The following is an 18,057-nucleotide window of genomic DNA, read 5'->3' as shown; positions in this document are numbered from 1 at the left end:
AGGCTGGCGGCCCCTTGCCAGATTGAAAACACCTCAAGTCTTGGAAATGAGAACGCATTGGAAAAGTCTTTTTGACTGCTTTCTTGTCCTCCGGAAGCTTATTCTCCTTAGACTCCCCAGACTGCTGCTTCAGCTGTTCCAAATCCTCTCCAAACAGCAGCTTTCCCTTAAAGGGAAAATTACACAATTGCGACTTGAACCAAACATCTGCCGCCCAATTGCACAACCACAGGAGCCTGCAATCCACCATTGCCAAAACCATGTTCCTGGGCGAAGTGCGCACCAAGTCAAAGAGTGCATCTGCCACATAGACTACCCCAACCTCCAATTGGGCCTCCTGCCTGGAAATGTCCACTGCAGCATGCTCCTCCTCCTGTGCCTTCTGCATCCAGTGTAAGCAGGCTCTTTGCATCAGGCTCCCACAAATGGCCACCTGGAGATTCAACACTGAAACCTCAAACATCCTTTAAATGGATCTCCAGCTTTGGTCCTGAACATCCTTCAGTGCAGTCGAACAAAAGGAATGGTGGTGGTCTTAGTGAGTGCTGACACAGCCGCATCTACCTTAGGTAGTCTAAAAAGCTCTAAGGCCTCCTACAACAGCAAGTACAATTTTGCCATTGCCCTGATGACCTTCAAGCCAGCCTCCGGGGAATCCCATTCCCAGTTCACTAACATCCTTATCTTCTTGGGCAACAGAAAAGCCTTCGGTGGCCCCTGAAGTCCATCCGGGACTGGGTCCATGCCCTCATTGTCCGAGTCCTCCTGGGTAAAATCCCCAGCTCCTCCAGGACGTGAGGAATGAGAGGTTTCAATTCTTCCCTTCCAGAACAACCAGACAACCTTCGGGTCATCCCCCTCCGAAAACGGCGCCTGAGACGTGCATTTTTTTTTTTTGGCACGGGGGGGGGGGGGGGGGGGGAATAGATAATAGCCTCATCAACATCACATTTGCATGTGATGAGTGCTATTACCTACGCATGTTTTGGATGCACTAACTCCCGTTTTGCATCGGGTGTTATGGACGCTCGTCCAAAACGCATGTCCATATGTGGGTTAAACCGTGCACTGCAGCCAGCGCATGGTATAGCATCAGCCTGTATGTTGGAAGTTTAACATTATTATTGGGGTTGCTATGATGCGTTTTGTTACAGTGCTTTGTCAAGGGAATCCTGGCTTTCTCCGGGCTGCAGCACCTAAAAGCAGTGATGATGATGTCATAGAAAAATTCACTGTGTGCTCTGCCTCCGACTGCTGGTGGAGCAGGACTCATGAAAGGAAATTAACAGAGAAAAATTTCTCCTTCCTGTTGAAAGTGGTTACAATGTAGCAAGATTTACTAGCTGCTCTCCTAGTTGTACACCAGCCTGAACCTCTCCTGGCTCGGCTGTGCCTGGTGAAGCTCTTCTGGCTCGCCACATGGCGGCGTTTCTCCTAGCCATATCTGTGTCCAGGAGGCTCTTCTCCCAGTTCTACCTGGGCCAGGATGACTCTTCTGGCTGTGTCCCGAAGGATCTTCTCTCGCATACAGCTTGGTCCAGCTTGGCTGTGTGCAGGAGGCTTTTCTTTCTGCTGTGACCGGGTACAGGGTGAGTCTTCTCCTGGCTGTATCTAGGGCAGTTCTTCTCACAGCTGCAGGTGCTTGTCCTGTGCAGAATCTTTTCCAGGCCGAGCTACACTGACATGAAACCCCCAAAAAATGGTTTCTCATTTTATATCTAGAAGGTGATTCTGCAGCTTCAGCATAGTCCAATCTGCTGTTTTTGTGCTTGTTTTGTAGGTCTATAATGTGAATTACAGAGGTGCAGGTAACATGACATTCCCTGTTCGTGTTGATATTGACATGGTGCCAGTGATGGAGGTTTTCCTTACTCAGCTGCGGTAAGAACTTTGCCAGCGTTAGTGGGTCTCCTCTCATCACTGTTGTAAATGTTTATTCTGTTCATTTTTTTAGCTTTCTTTTCTGGAAGCTTTAGTGGGAAGAGAAGGTGCGTGTATGCTCGCACGCATGTCTGATATCTCCATCCATTCCTCCCTCTGCAGGTTGCTCTTCGGGATTTCAAGGGGGTCCATGCCAGCAGACTTTCTCCTGGAGAGTCCAGGGAATGAGGGGTTGACAGACTGGGAACTGGACCGCTTGCTGTGGTCCAGGACAGTTGAGAATATTGCCACAGTGAGCACAACCCTGACCTCCTTGGCTCAGCTGCTGGACCAGATTGGAAACATTGTCATTAACGATAATGTGGCCTCTGAGGTGAGTGAAGGGAGCAGGGCATTGGCAGTAGAAAGCATCCATGCACTGACATGTCTTGCTGAAAGTACCTCTTATGCTATAAGTGTTACTGACGTGAAGAAAGTAACTCCTGTAGACCAGGAAAGGGTTCCCCACAAAAAAACTTACTCATTATGAACTGCACATGAATTTCACAGTTTGAGTTTTTAAAGGTTTTAAACAAGGAAGGACATATTCCTGTCCTCCCTTGTCTCCTGTGTGCAGCAGAACTTCTTCTGTAAACCAGTGAGTGGAGGGGGGAGCAAAGCAGTCACTCCACCAATCTGAGTAGCCAAATATGCCCTTATGCCCTCTAGTGTCTGGTGGCACTCACCTGCCCGAGGGACCAACAGTGAGCCTTAGCCCTGATTGTAAGATTGTGCTTCTGTCCACTGCCTAGCTCAAGGTCGGAAGAGAAAAGCTGTCTGGAGGCTCATCTCTGTTCTGCCTTCTGCAGGCCTAAGAAAATAGCCTGTCGCATGCTGACATCTGATCCTGCTCCACTCTGACCATTTCTGCTTTTCTATCTGCTTGTGTTGCCTTGCCTAGGTGTACCGTGCTGTGGACTCTGTTCATGCAGCAATGCTGGAGCTGGAAGCAGGGAGGCTGGAACCTGCATTCAGGTCTAGTAAAGATGCCATCACCTCCTCTGAAAAAGCCTTTTTTGACCCGTCATTACTCCATCTCCTGTACTTCCCCGACGATCAGAAGTTTGCCATCTACATTCCGCTCTTCCTGCCTATGGCTGTCCCCATCCTGCTGTCCCTGATAAAAATTGCCAAGGAACAGAAGCAAAGGGAGAAGGAGCCCTCCAAAAGTGACTGAGTTAGCCCCATGTCTGAGGAAGTCAAGGGCACCAGGAACTGAGGAGAGAACGTTTGTTATTTATTGACAATTTGAAGATGACCTGGGTCTGAAGCATGATTTAGGTTTTTACAGGAGAATATAGGGTGAAAGTGATGGTGTACAGTAGGGTCTTGTGTTGAAGGAAGGCTGAGTTGTGAGGAGGTGGTGTCTAGAAGAAAGACTGTTAAGGTTGGCTTTGCAATGGCCTGCCATGTCTCTTACGCTCTAAAATGTGACTTCAGACTAACTGGGGTAGAGATGCCATTTTACACACAAACCTCAGACTAAGGCAAAAGCATCCATTAATAAGTCTCTGAGAGCTGTTCGGCAAAAGGTGAATGTTTTTAACCTTTCAGTAATGGTAATGTAGCCTGTGTTCAAGTTCTGATTTCCTAAACCAGAGGTGCCCAAATGGGTCCTAGAGGACCCCCAGCCAGTCAGGTTTTCAGGATGAATACAATGAATTTGCATGCTGTGGAGGTTGTGCATGCAAATCTACATCATGCATATTCATTGTGGATATCATGAAAACTTGATTGGCTAGGGGTCCTCTAGCACAGCTGTGGGTACCTGTGGTCCTAAACAAAGGTATAATGCAACTACTGTCTGTACCCCTTCATACTTTGCCTTACGTAGGTTTGTTGTTGGAAAGGTGGGTAATAAATGCGCCACCAGATGACTCTTCGTTCCACCCTGCTGGCAGTTGTCACATTGTCTGAGAACATTCGCACCACTTTGTCTTGAATGAGTAGGAGAAACGCCAACAAGGCTTTGCGCACTGCCCTGGTTTCCAGCCGATTGATGACCAGTTCACCTCCTCTGATGACCACTGACACTTGGCTGATTTTCCTTGACACATCGCCCCCAACCGGAGAGCCTGGCATCCATGGTCCCCACCACCCAGGTGGGAACTTCCAGATCCATCTCTTTCTCCAGAGTGTGCCGATACAGCCAACAGGAGAGACTAGACCTGGCATCCTCCGGCAATGGCAAAGAAAGCGGAAATTCCTCTGAAAGTGAATTCCAACAGGATACCAGCACCCTCTGCATTGTGCGCATGTGAGCAAAAGCCCATGGAATTAATTCCACTGTAGAAACAGACCCTGGGAACCAACAGATGCAGCAGCCAAAGGACCTGACTCTGCGTAGTCAGGAACACCTTCCCCATCTGAGTATCAAAGCGTGCCCCAAGATATTCCAATCACTGGGCCAGCTTCAAACAACTCTTTGCCAGATTCGTCACCCAGCCTAATGAATCCATAAGCTGCAGGACCTGCTGGACTGAGCAACAGCACTCCACTTCCAACTTTGCCCATACTAGCCAATCGTCCAGGTACGGGTGCACCAGGATACTTCCTGAGCGCCGCCGTCACTACCATCATCACCTTTGTGAACATGCGCGGCGCTGTCGCCAATCCAAAGGGAAGGGCCCAAAATTGGAAATGCTTCCACAGGACCACGAATCTCAGGAACCTCTGGTGTTTGGCCCAAATGGGGATATGGAGATAAGCTTCTGACAAGTTCAACAACACCAGAAACTCCCCTTTGCACACTGCAGCTATCATCGTGCTCATCGTCTCCATTCGAAACCACAGCACACGGAGGGCAGCATTGACCTTCTGCAGATTAAGAATGGGCCGAAAAGTCCCCTCCTTTTTGGGCACCACAAAATACAAGGAGTACCAACCTTGCCCCCTCTCCTGAAGGGACACTGGAATAATGGAGCGGAGGAGCTGCAGCAAATGCAAAGTATACTGTACTACCTTTCCCTTGTACCAGGAGATGCAGCGGGAGATTACAAAGGCATCTCTGAGCAGATGAGAGAATTCTAAGACAGAGCTGTCTCTTACCACAACCAGGACCCACTGGTCCGACATGATCCTAGTCCACTCCTCTTAAAAGAGGGACAGCCTCACTCTGATAGCCTCTGGAGAGGAATGGACCAGCCCACCTTCATTGACCCATCTTACTTCCATCTCCCCCCTGGGTCCACCATCCCTTGGATGTCTGCGTTGGGCTCAAAAAGACTGCTGTGTGCCCGAACTCTGTTTTTGCGCCGCCAGCCCAGGACTCATGCCAGCACAAAACCTCCTCATCTCTCAGAACCAATCTCGTGGAGGAAAAGATTTCTTGGGGGTTTTCCTGACCACAAGCAACTTTACCCTTCGACTCCCCCAACTGCTTCATAAGCTGCTTCAGATCCTCCCCAAACAGCAGCTTGCCCCTGAAGGGGAGTTTAGACAGCTGGGCTTTAGACCACACATCCATCAACCAATTTCGTAGCCATAGAATTCTCTGCGCTGCAATTGCAGAGACCATACTTCTGGCATCAGTCCAGATCATGTGATAAAGGGCATCCACCACCTAGGCCACTCCTGCTTCCAAGCCGTTGTCCTCTGCACCCAGCACAAGCAGGCTCTCTGCACCAAGCTTCCACACACCACTGCACAAAGACTCAAAGCTGAAACGTCAAACAGCCTCTTAGGCAGAATTTCTAGTTTCAATCCTGGATGTCCTTCAGAGAGGCCGAACCTGCCCCTGGGATGGTCGTTTTCTTGGTTACCACAGAAACCGCCACATCCACCTTGGGAATTTTCTACGACTCAGTCTGTTCCAGCAAGGACACTGGTCCAGATCCTGCATCAGATCCACGAAAGTGCTATAACAGGGTCTTTGTCCGGATCCACCAGACCTCCCTGCATCTGATCCGGATCATCCGTCTCATCTGACGTGTCTTCTAGAGCAGACTGATTGAGACCCAAGGACTGCAAGATTCCTATGGACTCTGCACGCCTCCAATCTCTAGGCTTCTTAGCCGTCCGGGACTTCCTAGGCAAAGGTCTCTTGGTCCCTGCTCTCTTGCTGCCCAAGTAGGCCTTATAGAGCAGAAGGACAAAATCCTTTGAAAAAGCTTCAGGATCCGACGAAGAAGGATCCGGATCAAAGTCCCCCTGTGCCTCTTCCCTTCCCCTGCCACCAGCAGGGTCTTGCTGAGAGGGAAGTCCCAAGGCTCTGCAACAGCAGCCTGCCTCCCAGCACGTGCAGACAAAATGGTTGCCGGCTTCCCCCCCCCCCCCCCCCCCGAGCCTCCAGAACCAGGCCAGTCGCCCTTGTGCTCCTGCCACCCCCCTGGGGGTCCCGCAGAAGTCCCAGGCCTCCGGAGATGCATTCCCAGCAAAACGCAGCCGACTCAAGGAGAGCCCTTCTTAAACCGCAGCTGCAACAAACTGCTGTGCTGCACGGGAGGTGGCATGCCGGTGCAATCGGGCCTAAAAATAGCCCCTACCCCCAGATGAGAGGAGAGAATGGAGCTGTCCAGTGCTAAAATGACCCCTGGGCCCGACAGAAAAAATAATTCCTCTCTCTCCCCCCCCCCCGCCTTGCATCTTACCTGCCTCCCAGCAGAGAACTAATTCAGCTGCTCAAACTGCCTCAGCCCTGCTCTTGCTGCTCTTCTTGCAGTCTTTTTTTTTTTTTTTTTTTTTTTTTTAATATATTTAAAGACACATATAGGGAAGTAAACTCAAATACTTCCCTGCTTCTGAAAGAGGCTGAGCACTGTGGGTGCCAGGGACCCAAAGGGGGTGAGGGAACCAAGACTCTCCTGGCTTTCAGCCCCCCGCCACCCCCCAAAAAAGGGCTGAGCCAGAACAGGGATCTCCAACCCTCCGCTTGCTCTGCTTTACCCATGGGATGGCCCACAAGGGAACCTAATACCTTGGTGACCCAAATCTTAAAATTTTCTCTTTTCTTTTTTTTTGAAACTCTGGACTACAGTTTTGCACCTCTACCATCTGCTGGAGACCAAGAAATACTTAGGGAAATACTGAGGGGCTGCAGGTGGCACTCTCCGTTATGTAGCAATGTTTCAAAGTTTTGTTCTCTACCTCCATCTACTGGTAGGGATGCATAAGCCCCACTTGTAGGGACTGATGTCTGGTACGAACAAAAATGAATGAGTTTGAATATTAATGTTAATACTTTGTAATAGAATCAGGATTGTGCAGGAAGCCAGTGCAGTGAGATCAGTAATGATGTACTGTGATCAAATTTCCTGGTTCTAATAAAAATCTAGCTGAGGCATTTTGTAATAGTTGTAATGGTTTCAAGAGACATGCAGGAAAATTGAGTAATAGAGAGTTATAGTCTACATGTGAGAAAATAAAAGTTTGCAATACAGTATGGAAGTCTTTGAAAGTTAATAAAGTTTTCAACTGATGTAATATATATACCTTGGTATAACCTGTATTAATTTATTGATGTGCTTTTTCATAGTAAGGTTTTCATCCAGGTGCCTACCTAAATTCTGTACTTGGGTTGTGGGAGTAATTTGAAAAGTATCTAAGTCTAGAACCGGAGGTTTAACTATAGAAGGATTTCTCCTTAACCAAATAACTTTAGTCTTTCTATGCTTTAATGGTAGTTTAAGATGGAATAGTTCTTCTTGTATTGCTTTCATATAGGTCGATAGTGTTGATACTGTATTTTTATATGCTTTAGAGAATGGTATATAACATTATCAGCATATACAAACAATGAGCTTCCGCAATCCACCACTAGTTTGTACAGTGGAAGCATATAAATATTGGATAGTGTTACCAAAAGGGCTGAACCTTGAAGGACACCTTATCAGATAGGTGAGTGCCCAATTTGACTTGGAATGACCTATTAGCTAGGAAAGAAGAGAACCATCTGCGAACACTCCCTTAGCTCTCAAGCTTGCTTAGCTGATGGCATAACAGGGTCTGGTTCACAGTGTCAAAGGTGGCTGTTAAATTGAGTCACACAAGAAAATAAGATTCACAGAATCAAGCCCTCATCAAACAGAGTCCATCAAAGAGAACAGTTGATTAGGGAAAAGAATATCTTGGGCTTCCAAATGATTCACCAGTTTGGCTAGCACAGCTTTTTCCAGTACTTTTGAGAGAAAAGACAAGTTGGATATGGGCCCAGTGTTGTCCCAGTTGTAGATTCTAGCAGTTTTATTTTTCACAATCAGCTTTGTCATAGCTTGGTTTAATCCAGATGCTACAGTTTCTGCCAAAAGAGAGAGGTTAATTAAAGTTATGATGGTTAGAGTGATAACACAATGTACTTGTTTCGGGGTACTGGCTGGAATTGGATCTCGTGAGAGAATAGCAGGGCTATTTTGGCAAGAATTTGGCTAATTTCAAGATTTGTTACTCTGTTAAATGTAGTCCATGTCACCAGGCCATGTGGCTCTTCAGGGCCTCCTGTGATAGAACAGAGAGGGGGATGAGTTTTCAGTCTATTAATTTTATCTAGAAAAGATGTAGCATCCTTCTTCCAATCAGCATTTGAGGTGTTGACGGCGGGCTAGAGCAGGTGGTGCTACCTACCAATGCCAGGAGTATGCGCGCGCATAGCATTCACTTTTAAAGGGAAAGCTTCCTTCTGGAGATGAGACCGAATCCAAAGGGCCCTGGCACAGGATTACAGCAGCTGGCATGGGGCAGAAGCTTTCCTGATGTCACCGGCCAGGGCCGTCCTTTGCTTCTGTGCTTGTAGCACGCTGTGACCTAGGCCTGCCTTTTGCCGCATTGCATTTAGGGGTTTGTAGTTCTGACTCGGCAGTCCACGAGAGCTACGCATTCCAGCAGGCAGTTGGGTAAAAGCAGGCCTCGATGAAAGCCTGAGTGGGGGGGAGCCGGAGGTTACTTTCTCCTCCTCCCCCTTCCCGTGAGATCCGCGGTTTCCGTAGCTGCCGGTAGCGCCCTGGCCCCTCCCTCCCTCCCTCGCTGTAAGGGCGGGCCGGGGGAGGAGCGCTATACCTGTGAGCGGCGGTGGTACAGCGAGGGTGCTCGGCGCCGGTCCCCGGAGGATGAGTTGTTCTTCGCCCAGCGCCGCGGACGCGCTCCCCGGTACCCGGAGGCCGCAGGAGCCCCGCACCGAGGAGGAGCCGCCGCGGCCTGGCTCCGTCAGCCCCGAGGACGTCCTGCGACTGCGGAAGGTGACGGCGGGTCAGTACCGGGCGCTGTACGCCGCGTCGCCTTTTTACCTAGGGGATGGATGGGCTCTGTATGCGGCCTGGGCCTCATTAGCTGGGCTTCCTGTGCTCACTGCGGCCTCTTCCTCGTTTACTTTTCATTTTCTTGTGGTTCATTCAGTTCCTGCTCTGAGCCCAGCACTGGGCTGAGTATCTTCTCTCTGCAGGCCTCGGGGAGCCCCAGGGCTGGGGAGGTTCCCTCTGTAGGGCTGGGGATGAGAGTGTTATTCCCCTTTGTGTAGGTCTAAGGAGAGGATGGTGGTCATGGTCCCCTCTGGGGTCCCTTTGTGTAGAGCTGGGGTGGGGAGAGTGTTGTGTCCTTTAGTAAAGGACCACCTTGGGGCTCTGGAGATTACCTTTGTCCTGTAACTCGCCACCAGCTTTTCAAACTTATGTTAAAAGCAGCTTTATTAGCTAAAAACATCAAAATATCAAGTTTCCTATTTCTGAACTTCTGTATCGTCTTTTGGCCTTTTTGCTGTGTTCTTCCTCTTTCTAAATATTATTTTTACAGTTTTACACTTTTGGAATTTGTGTAAACATCTTTCAGATTTGACATCAATTTAAGTTTCTTTTCCTGAGCCCACTCTTCACTTGTACAACTGGGACACCAACTTCATATGCTCTGAGGGTTAAAACAAAGCATTTCATAACCCAAATAAAAATGTACATTTCCATACATAGAAATATTGCAGATGTCTAATGGGACGGACACGGAACAGATTCCCAGGACTTACAGTCCAGGGTAACCTTATTGGCTTGCTCCTTGTTCCACACATAGGACCCCAGAGGCAGACTGAGCTCCAGAGTCTAAATGCATACATGAGATGATGGTGTAGGGAAGAGGGGTTTAAATTTGGTAGGAAATGGACAACAATCTGGGGAAGGGGGAGCCTATTCCAACAGGAGATATATTCAAAGGATACTAACATAAGAAGATATATGCTATACTGGATCCAAGGGTCTATCAAGCCAGTATCCTGTCTCCAACAGTAGCAAAGTCAAGTCACAAGTACCTGGTAAGTACCCAAGCATTAAATAGATCCCATGCTACTAATGCTGGCAACAAGCAGTGGCTATTCCCTGTTGATTAATAGTAGTTTATGGACTTCTCTTCCGGGAACTTATCCAAACTTTTTTAAACCCAAGTACACTAACTATCTTAACCACATCTTCTGGCAGTGAATTCCAAAGCTTAATTTGTGTTTAAATGAAAAAGAATTTTCTCTGGTTTGTATCTGGATGTCGTTATGAGTGGAGTGCAATGGGTAAATGCAAATCAGTTTATTCTTTAAAAAAAATGGAAAGACTAGGGGGTCACTCCATGAAGTTACTAAGTAGCACCTTTAAAAGTGGGGAAAATACTTTTTACTCAACGCACAATTAAGCTGTGGAATTCATTGCTGCAGGATGTGGTAAAAGCTGTTAGTGTAACAGTGTTTTAAAAAAAAAAAAAAAAAGGTATGGACAATTTCCTGGGGGAAAAGTCCATAAACTGTTATTAACCGGGTAGATTTGGGGAAAACCACCACTTCTTTTGGGACTCTGCCAGGTACTTGTGATCTGTATTGGCCACTGTTCGAAACAGATCAGTCCAGACAAGTGGGTTATGCATCCCTACCAGCAGATGGAGGCAGAGAACAAAACCATGAGGTACTGCTTCATAACCGAGAGTGCCTCCTGCAGTCCCTCAGTATTTCTCTGTTTCCAGCAGATGGTCGAGGTACTAACCTGCAGTCTGATCAAATTTATTTTGAGAGACACATCTGGTTTTTCTGACGTTCCGAAGCCTTCCTGAGATTTTAGGCTCCTTCGTGGACCATCCCTCAGGTGGAGCAGGGCGACCAGGGGTTGGAAACCCCTGGCTGGTTTTCACCCTCGACCGGCAGGAGAACCTGATAGCCAGGGGACTGGCTCCCTCAGGGTCACTGAGACCCCCTCCTGAGTCTGCACCAGCCTGTCAGGGAAGTTACGTTTTCTTTAATTAAGCTGTTAAAAAAAAAAAAAAAGTGGTCATTTCGTTTTGCAGCAGCTGGAAGGAACAGTCGGTGGTGAGTGCCTTAGAAACATAGAAATGACAGCAGAAAAAGACCAATCAGCCCATCCAGTCTGCCCAGCAAGCTCCCACATTTATTTTCCCATACTTATCTGTTTCACCAACCACCAAGTTCAGGGCCCTTGTTGGTGGTAACTGTTTGATTCAGAACATAAGAAATTGCCATGCTGGGTCAGACCAAGGGTCCATAAAGCCCAGCATCTTGTTTGCCAAAGGAGGCCAAACCAGGCTACAAGAACCTTGCAAGTACCCAAACACTAAGAAGATCCCATGCTACTGAGTTAACTTGATTAATAGCAGGTAATGGACTTCTCTTCCAAGAACTTATCCAAACCTTTTTTGAACCCAGCTACACTAACTGCCCTAACCACATCCTTTGGCAACAAATTCCAGAGCTTAATTGTGCATTGAGTGAAAAATAATTTTCTCCCATTAGTCTTAAATGTGCTACTTGCTAACTTCATGGAGTGCCCCCTAGTACTTCTATTATCCGAAAGTGTAAATAGTCGATTCACATCAACTCGTTCAAGACCTCTCATGATTTTAAAGACATCTATCATATACCCCCTCAGCCGTCTCTTCTCTAAGCTGAACAGCCCTAACCTCTTTAGCCTTTCCTCAAAGGGAAAGGATAAAGGTCACCCTTCTCTGACCTTCTCCAGTGCAAGTATATCTTTTTTGAGATGTGGTGACCAGGACTATACACAGTACTCAAGGTGCGGTCTCACCATGGAGCGATACAGAGGCATTATGACCTTTTCCGTTTTATTCATCATTTCCTTCCTAATAATTCCTAACATTCTGTTTTGGTTTTTTGACTGCTGCAGCACACTGAGCTGACTATTTCAATGTATTTATCCACTATGAATCCTAGATCTTTTTCCTGGGTGGTAGCTCCTAATATGGAACCTAACATCATGTAACTACAGCATGGGTTATTTTTCCCTATATACAACACCTTGCACTTGTCCACATTAAATTTCATCTGCCATTTGGATGCCTTGTCTTCTAGTCTCGCAAGGTCCTCCTGCAATTTATCACAATCCACTTGTGATTTAACTACTCTAATAATTTTGTATCATCTGCAAATTTGATAACCTCACTCGTCGTATTCCTTTCCAGATCATTTATAAATATATTGAAAAGCACCAGTCCAAGTACAGATACCTGAGGCACTCCATTGTTTACCCTTTTCCACTGAGAAAATTGACCATTTAATCCTACTCTGTTTCCTGTCTTTTTTTTAACCAGTTTCTAATCCACGAAAGGACATTGCCTTCTATCCCATGACTTTTTAGTTTTCTCAGAAGCCTCTCATGAGGGACTCTGTGAAACACCTTCTGAAAATTCAAATACGCTACATCTACCAGTTCACCTTTATCCACATGTCGGCACTTCAGGAGGGGAAGGTTGGGGGGTATTCCTTTCCCTTCTCCCTCGCTCCAGGGTTTCCGGGAATGGTGAGGGAGATCGCGGCTTGGCTCTCTGGGACCACAGGTGCAGTTTCCTTTCTCATTCCCTGTCAATCAGGGCCTCGGGTTGGTGCCTGCGTACCTTTTGCCAGCGGGACCCTCTGCTTTCGCTTCGGGGTTTTCCCGTGTGCCGCTCTGACTGCTTTTGCTGGGTGGCCGACACATGCTGTTATTGCCATGTGTGCAGCCTGTAGTCCTGTGCGCGCTGGTTGAGCTGCATATGGGGCCTGTTCTGCTATGGGAATGGCGCCAAAACCACATGTAGTGACCTGCAGGGCCTGTGGGACTTCGTCTGCTCAGCTGAGCAGTAAATCTTGTGCCCCAGTTGCAAGGCGGGTAATGAAGGGACCTTTGGGGGGGTTCCCTGAAGAAGTGGCCCCTTCGTTTGTCGGGGACCCCAACTGTGGCTCTGGGGGGCGGCGGCGACTGTACCCACTGGAGATTGCGTGCAGGCCTCTGCGCCCATCAGAGATTCACAGGATTGCCCTCCCCTTCTGTCGCCTGTGGTACAGGATGATTGCGATAGGGGTCAAGATTTGGAGGCTAGCCTTGCTGATCAGGGGGCTGAGGACCCAGAAGATTTTTCTCCAGACTTCTACTCCTTCATAAGGCCTTCCTGGCAAGGAAGGGAGCAGGGATCAAGCATCCAAAGAGGCCACCCTTGCATGCTTCTAAGATCCCTAAGGTGGTGCTTACAGGGGGATCTGGGGACCTGTTGCAACGACTGGGTTTGGGTTGAGCAGGTCTGGAGCCTGACCCCCAGGGAGGGGGAGGACTCTGATTTTATTTCAGAGGACCCCCTCGATTTACAGGATGCCGACCCAGATGGGGATGCAGATCCAGATGCGAATAAGGATGATCTGGACCCAGATGAGTTGCCGGTGTCGGAGGTTGATGGCCCTTGAGTGTTCCACTTGTTTAATAAGGAGTTGTGTCCCCTTATTCCACAAGTTTTACAGGAATTAGGGGTGAAGGTGACTCAAGAGTCAGTTAACGAGGGCGTGAACCCGGTCCTGGACAGTCTGCGGGGGGTCTCCTAGTGCCTTTCCTTTGCCGAAAGAATTTGCAAGCTGGTGAACCAGGAGTGGGACTCCCCGGAAGTGGGCTTGAAGGTAGGAAGGGCCATAGCTAAGCTTTACCCCCTGATGGAGGATACCTTGGAGCTTATGCATGTACCGAAGGTGGATACGGCTGTTTCAGCAGTGCTAAGAAAACTACCATCTCAGTGGCAGGGGTGGCCGCTTTGAGGGATGTACAGGACTGCAGGTTGGAGATTCAATTGAAGCGTTTATTTGAGATGTCTGCTTTGAGTCTCTGGGCCATGATCTGTGTGATGCGGAGAGCCTGCCTATGCTGGGTGCAGAAGTTGCGAGAACCGGCTTCCTCCAGGGATGAGGATTCTCTGCAAGCAGCACATTTGGAGGCTGGAGTGGCCTATGTCGTGGATGCGGTTTACGACTTGGTCCGCACTTCGGCCAGGAGCATGGTCTCGACAATAGCGGCTCTCAGGCTTTTATGGCTGAGAAATTGGTCTGCAGCTGTGGTCCAAGGCCCAGCTGTGTATTCTTCCCTGTAAGGGAAAACTCCTGTTTGGGGAGGATTTGGATCAGCTGATGAAAACTTTGGGAGAGTCCAAGGGAAATAAGTTACCAGAGGACCAAAAGTCCGGCAAGAGAGGTTTTCCGCCTCTGCCCCGGTTTCGGGATTTCGTGTAGGTTCCGTTCTGGCAAGCCCATCTCCGGGACAGGGACTAAGCAGTTAGCAGAATGTCAGCAGTCCTTTCGAGGATCCCGTAGACCCGCCAGGGGCAGTGCTGGCCAAGGGGGCTGGTGGTGGAAAATCTTCGCAATGAAGCCAACTTAGCCCATTCTTCTGTAGAAGCAGAAGGGGGAAGATTATCTAGCTTTTACGAGGAGTGGGCCAGTATTAGAGGTGGTTCGCGATGGTTTCGCACTAGAATTCTCTCATCCTGTCAGGGAAGCCTTTCGGGAATCCCGTGTCTCAGAAAAAGCGGGAGACCGTCCAGGGGACTCTGCAGAGGCTGTTACGCCATCATTCTTGTTCCGAAGGATGAACAGGGATGAGGAAGGTATTCCATTTACTTTATAGTGCCAAGAAAGGAAGGCACATATTGGCCCATCCTCTACTTGCAGAAGGTAAACAGAACTCCTCGAGTGCCACGTTTTCAGATGGAAACGTTAAGGAAAGTAATGGCAGCGGTTCGCAGAGGAGGGTTCTTGGTGTCATTGGATCTGACTGAGGCATATCTCCATATTACCATTTGGCAGGAGCATCAAAGGTTCCTATATTTCAAGGTGTTGGGCCAACATTTTCAATTTCAGGCCCTCCCCTTCAGGTTGGCCACAGCACCTCGGACCTTCACAAAGGTGATAGTGGTAGCAGCAGCCCTTCGCAGAGAGGGAGTGGTGTTCCATCCATATTTGAACGACTGGCTGATTTCAAGCAAAGATGGAGGAAAAGTGTCAGAGGTTGACCAGAGAGTCACTAGGTTGGGTGATAAATGTGGCAAAGAGTCACTTAGTTCTTTCTCAGTCACTGGAGTATCTGGGGGTGCTATTTAATTCCCAGTGGGGCAGAATGTTTTTGACCCCCAACAGAGAGACCAAGTTGCCAGGCACAGGTCACTCAGCTGCTTCATCTTTCAGTGCCAACAGCCTTGGACTATTTGCAGGTTCTGGGATCCATGGCTTCCACGTTGGGTTTGGTCCTGTGGGCATTCGCACACATGAGACCGTTGCAGAGCGCGCTTTTATCCAGGTGGAGTATCATCTGCGTTTACCTCTCCTACAGGAATCCAGATCCAGTCTGTCGTAGTGGCTATCATGCCCCAACCTGGAGAAGGGTGTGGATCTGGAGACCCCGGACTGGGTGGTAGTGACCACAGACGCCAGTCTTCAAGGTTGGGGTGCAGTGTGCCTGGGGCATTCAGCCCAGGGCCTGCGATCGGCGGAGGAGAGAGCCTGGACCATCAATTGCCTGGAAACGAGGGTGGTTCAGGCATTGGAGGTGTTTCTCCCCTGGATCAAAGACAGGATGGTCCATGTTTTTCCAGACAAAGCAATGACAGTGGCATACATCAACCACTAAGGTGGGATGAAGAGCCATGCAGTGGTACTAGCATCTTGTCAGTTGTTTGCCTGGGCAGAGCTCCATCTGGAAGGGATAGCTGCATCTCGTTGCAGGTTTGGATAATGTGCATGCAGATTTCCTCAGCAGCCAACAGTTGGACCCGGGGAAATGGGAATTGTCCCTGGAAGCTTGGGATTGCATCTATGCCAGAAGGGGCGTACGTCAACTGGATCTGATGGTGACGCAGGCTAACGCAAAAACAAGGTTTATCAGTCGCAAAAGAGAGATTGGCTCGGTAGGCTTGGATGCTTTGGTGTGCCCTTGGCCGATGGGGATTCTACTGTATCCCCTGTGGTCCCTCATCAGACGCGTTCTTCGGCGCATAGAGTTTCATCCAGGATCGGTGATGCTGATGGCACCAGAGTGGCCACGTCGTCCTTGGTTAGCGGATCTCGTGTTTCTCGCGGTCGAGGACCCCTCAGGTTGGCTCACCTGCCTCACTTGCTATGACAGGGACCCATATTTTCGGATCTGATCACTTTTGTCTCACGGCTCGGCTTTTGACAGGTGACGCTTGCATCTGAAGGGCTATTTGGGACAGGTGATTTCTATCCTCCTCTAGGTATGGTGACCCTCGACCTCCGTAGTGTATGCCAGAGTGTGGAGGTCTTTTTTGAGTCCTTGTGTCTGTAGCGCCAGCTAGATCCCCTTTCAGTGGACGTGCCCCAGATTTTATCATTTTTGCCGGAGGGCTCGTCAAAGGGATTGGCCTTTAATTCACTCCGTGTACAGGTGTCTGCTTTGGGGTCCCTTAGGGGCAAGGTGCGAGGGAAGTGGTTAGCCTTCTACACTGATGTGGTTCATTTTCTAAAAGGAGTGAAGCATTTGCGTCCGATGTAGAAATTGTGTCCCGATTGGAGCCTCCATTTGGTTCTTTGTGGATTGTCCTTTGAGCCCTTGAGAATAGCGATGTTGAAGGACCTGACCTTGAAGACTGTGTTTTTCTCATGGCAATTTGTTCAGCCAGGCATATTTTGGAGTTGCAGGCTCTGTCATGCAGAGACCCCTTTTTTGCATATTTCTAATGATGGGGTTACATTGCAAACAGGAGGTGTCCCAATGTCTTCTAGCAGCCCTCTGGCCCCTAACGCAGATGCAACGCGTCAAAACACTGCCAGTGTCGGGCAGGGATGTCTTCTGATCATTTTTTAAATACAACAGCTACAAATGGACAAGCAAACACGATAAATAATAGAGCTGCTGCACTCTGAAATTTGTATCGGAAGGACTATTTATTCAGGACAAGCACCTTGAATTTTTTCTAAGAATAAAGGGTTTTGTATTTTATTTGCATAAGAAAACAAAAAATCAAAAAAAGAGCTTTAAATAGAGCAAAGCAGTACTTGTCTTTTAATCGAGTTTTAGCCTAAAATGGTTATTACCCATTATAATTCGCGCCAAATCCACCAGCAGGGTTTAAATTCTGTTACTTAAGTTTGCTCAAAGTGCTCCTGATTTAACTTGAGACAGTTCATGTCACAGGTATGTTTGTGAATGGTTTCTATGTCTGCCTTGCTTACCCAGTTATTGTGCATTAGTCAATTTTAAAAATTGCCCCCCCCCCCCCCCCCCCCCGAAGCAGCCGGACTGGCGAAACACGGGGCCGTGTTGGGGATTGCTGTATAACACTGTTTTACTGAAAGGAGTCACCGTATTGAAAATAAATACATTACAAGTGTTGAACTGTGACCAAAAAGGATTTATTTGCGCTTCTGGTGTCTACAATATATGCGTTGAGTGCATTCTCGCTCCAGGGTGATATTGGACTATTACCCATTATAAGTAATACCGGACATCAGATTTTGGCACAGATTTGTGTATCCCTAATTATGGTTTGTCAATTTCATTATAGTGGGATCCACTATAGAGGCTCTCGTTTTTTGTTTAGACTGCAATAACAATTAAATGAAGATGTGTTGGGTCCTTAACATGCCAGAGTTGTTGCTCAGGCTGCTGTAATATTGGACTGGGGCTCTGAAGTAGATTAATATTAGCATGTGCTTGCAGAGGCACATAAAGGCCAGAGCTCTACCTTCACATTCTCACCACTAGGGATCTTCTCTGCTTAGCACAGGATTTCTCAAATTCTCTTACCATTACTTTTTTTTTTCTCTACCAGTCCACTACCCTTTTCTGATGTTACTCCAGAGGCTGCTCCATTTCTTCCTCAAACTATGACATCCTTGTTCTAGAACTTCACTTTGTGGTATCTGAATGTCTGTATCATACTCCCTTGTCTCGTCTCTTTTCTCTT

The 18,057-nt window shown here is 48.2% G+C and overlaps 2 protein-coding genes across 2 annotated transcripts in view; both read left to right on the top strand.

Annotated features, from left to right (window-relative positions):
• The window catches only part of PIGS (phosphatidylinositol glycan anchor biosynthesis class S), a 60,451-nt gene extending 53,104 nt beyond the window's left edge, over positions 1 to 7,347 (top strand). The window contains exons 10-12 of the mRNA XM_029610944.1: positions 1,781 to 1,881; positions 2,044 to 2,254; positions 2,822 to 7,347. Coding sequence (XP_029466804.1) covers positions 1,781 to 1,881; positions 2,044 to 2,254; positions 2,822 to 3,097 — 588 coding nt within the window. The 3' untranslated portion in view covers positions 3,098 to 7,347. The remainder of the gene's footprint in view (positions 1 to 1,780; positions 1,882 to 2,043; positions 2,255 to 2,821) is intronic.
• A 1,165-nt stretch (positions 7,348 to 8,512) lies between these two features.
• Positions 8,513 to 18,057, top strand: part of UNC119 (unc-119 lipid binding chaperone) — a 32,530-nt gene continuing 22,985 nt past the window's right edge. The window contains exon 1 of the mRNA XM_029610945.1: positions 8,513 to 9,099. Coding sequence (XP_029466805.1) covers positions 8,961 to 9,099 — 139 coding nt within the window. The 5' untranslated portion in view covers positions 8,513 to 8,960. The remainder of the gene's footprint in view (positions 9,100 to 18,057) is intronic.

Source organism: Rhinatrema bivittatum, chromosome 8 (genome assembly GCF_901001135.1).
Source record: "Rhinatrema bivittatum chromosome 8, aRhiBiv1.1, whole genome shotgun sequence".
In the NCBI taxonomy this organism is placed as follows: Eukaryota; Metazoa; Chordata; class Amphibia; order Gymnophiona; family Rhinatrematidae; genus Rhinatrema; species Rhinatrema bivittatum.
Note: the sequence above shows the minus strand (reverse complement) of the source record. Positions and strands in the feature narration are given on the sequence as shown.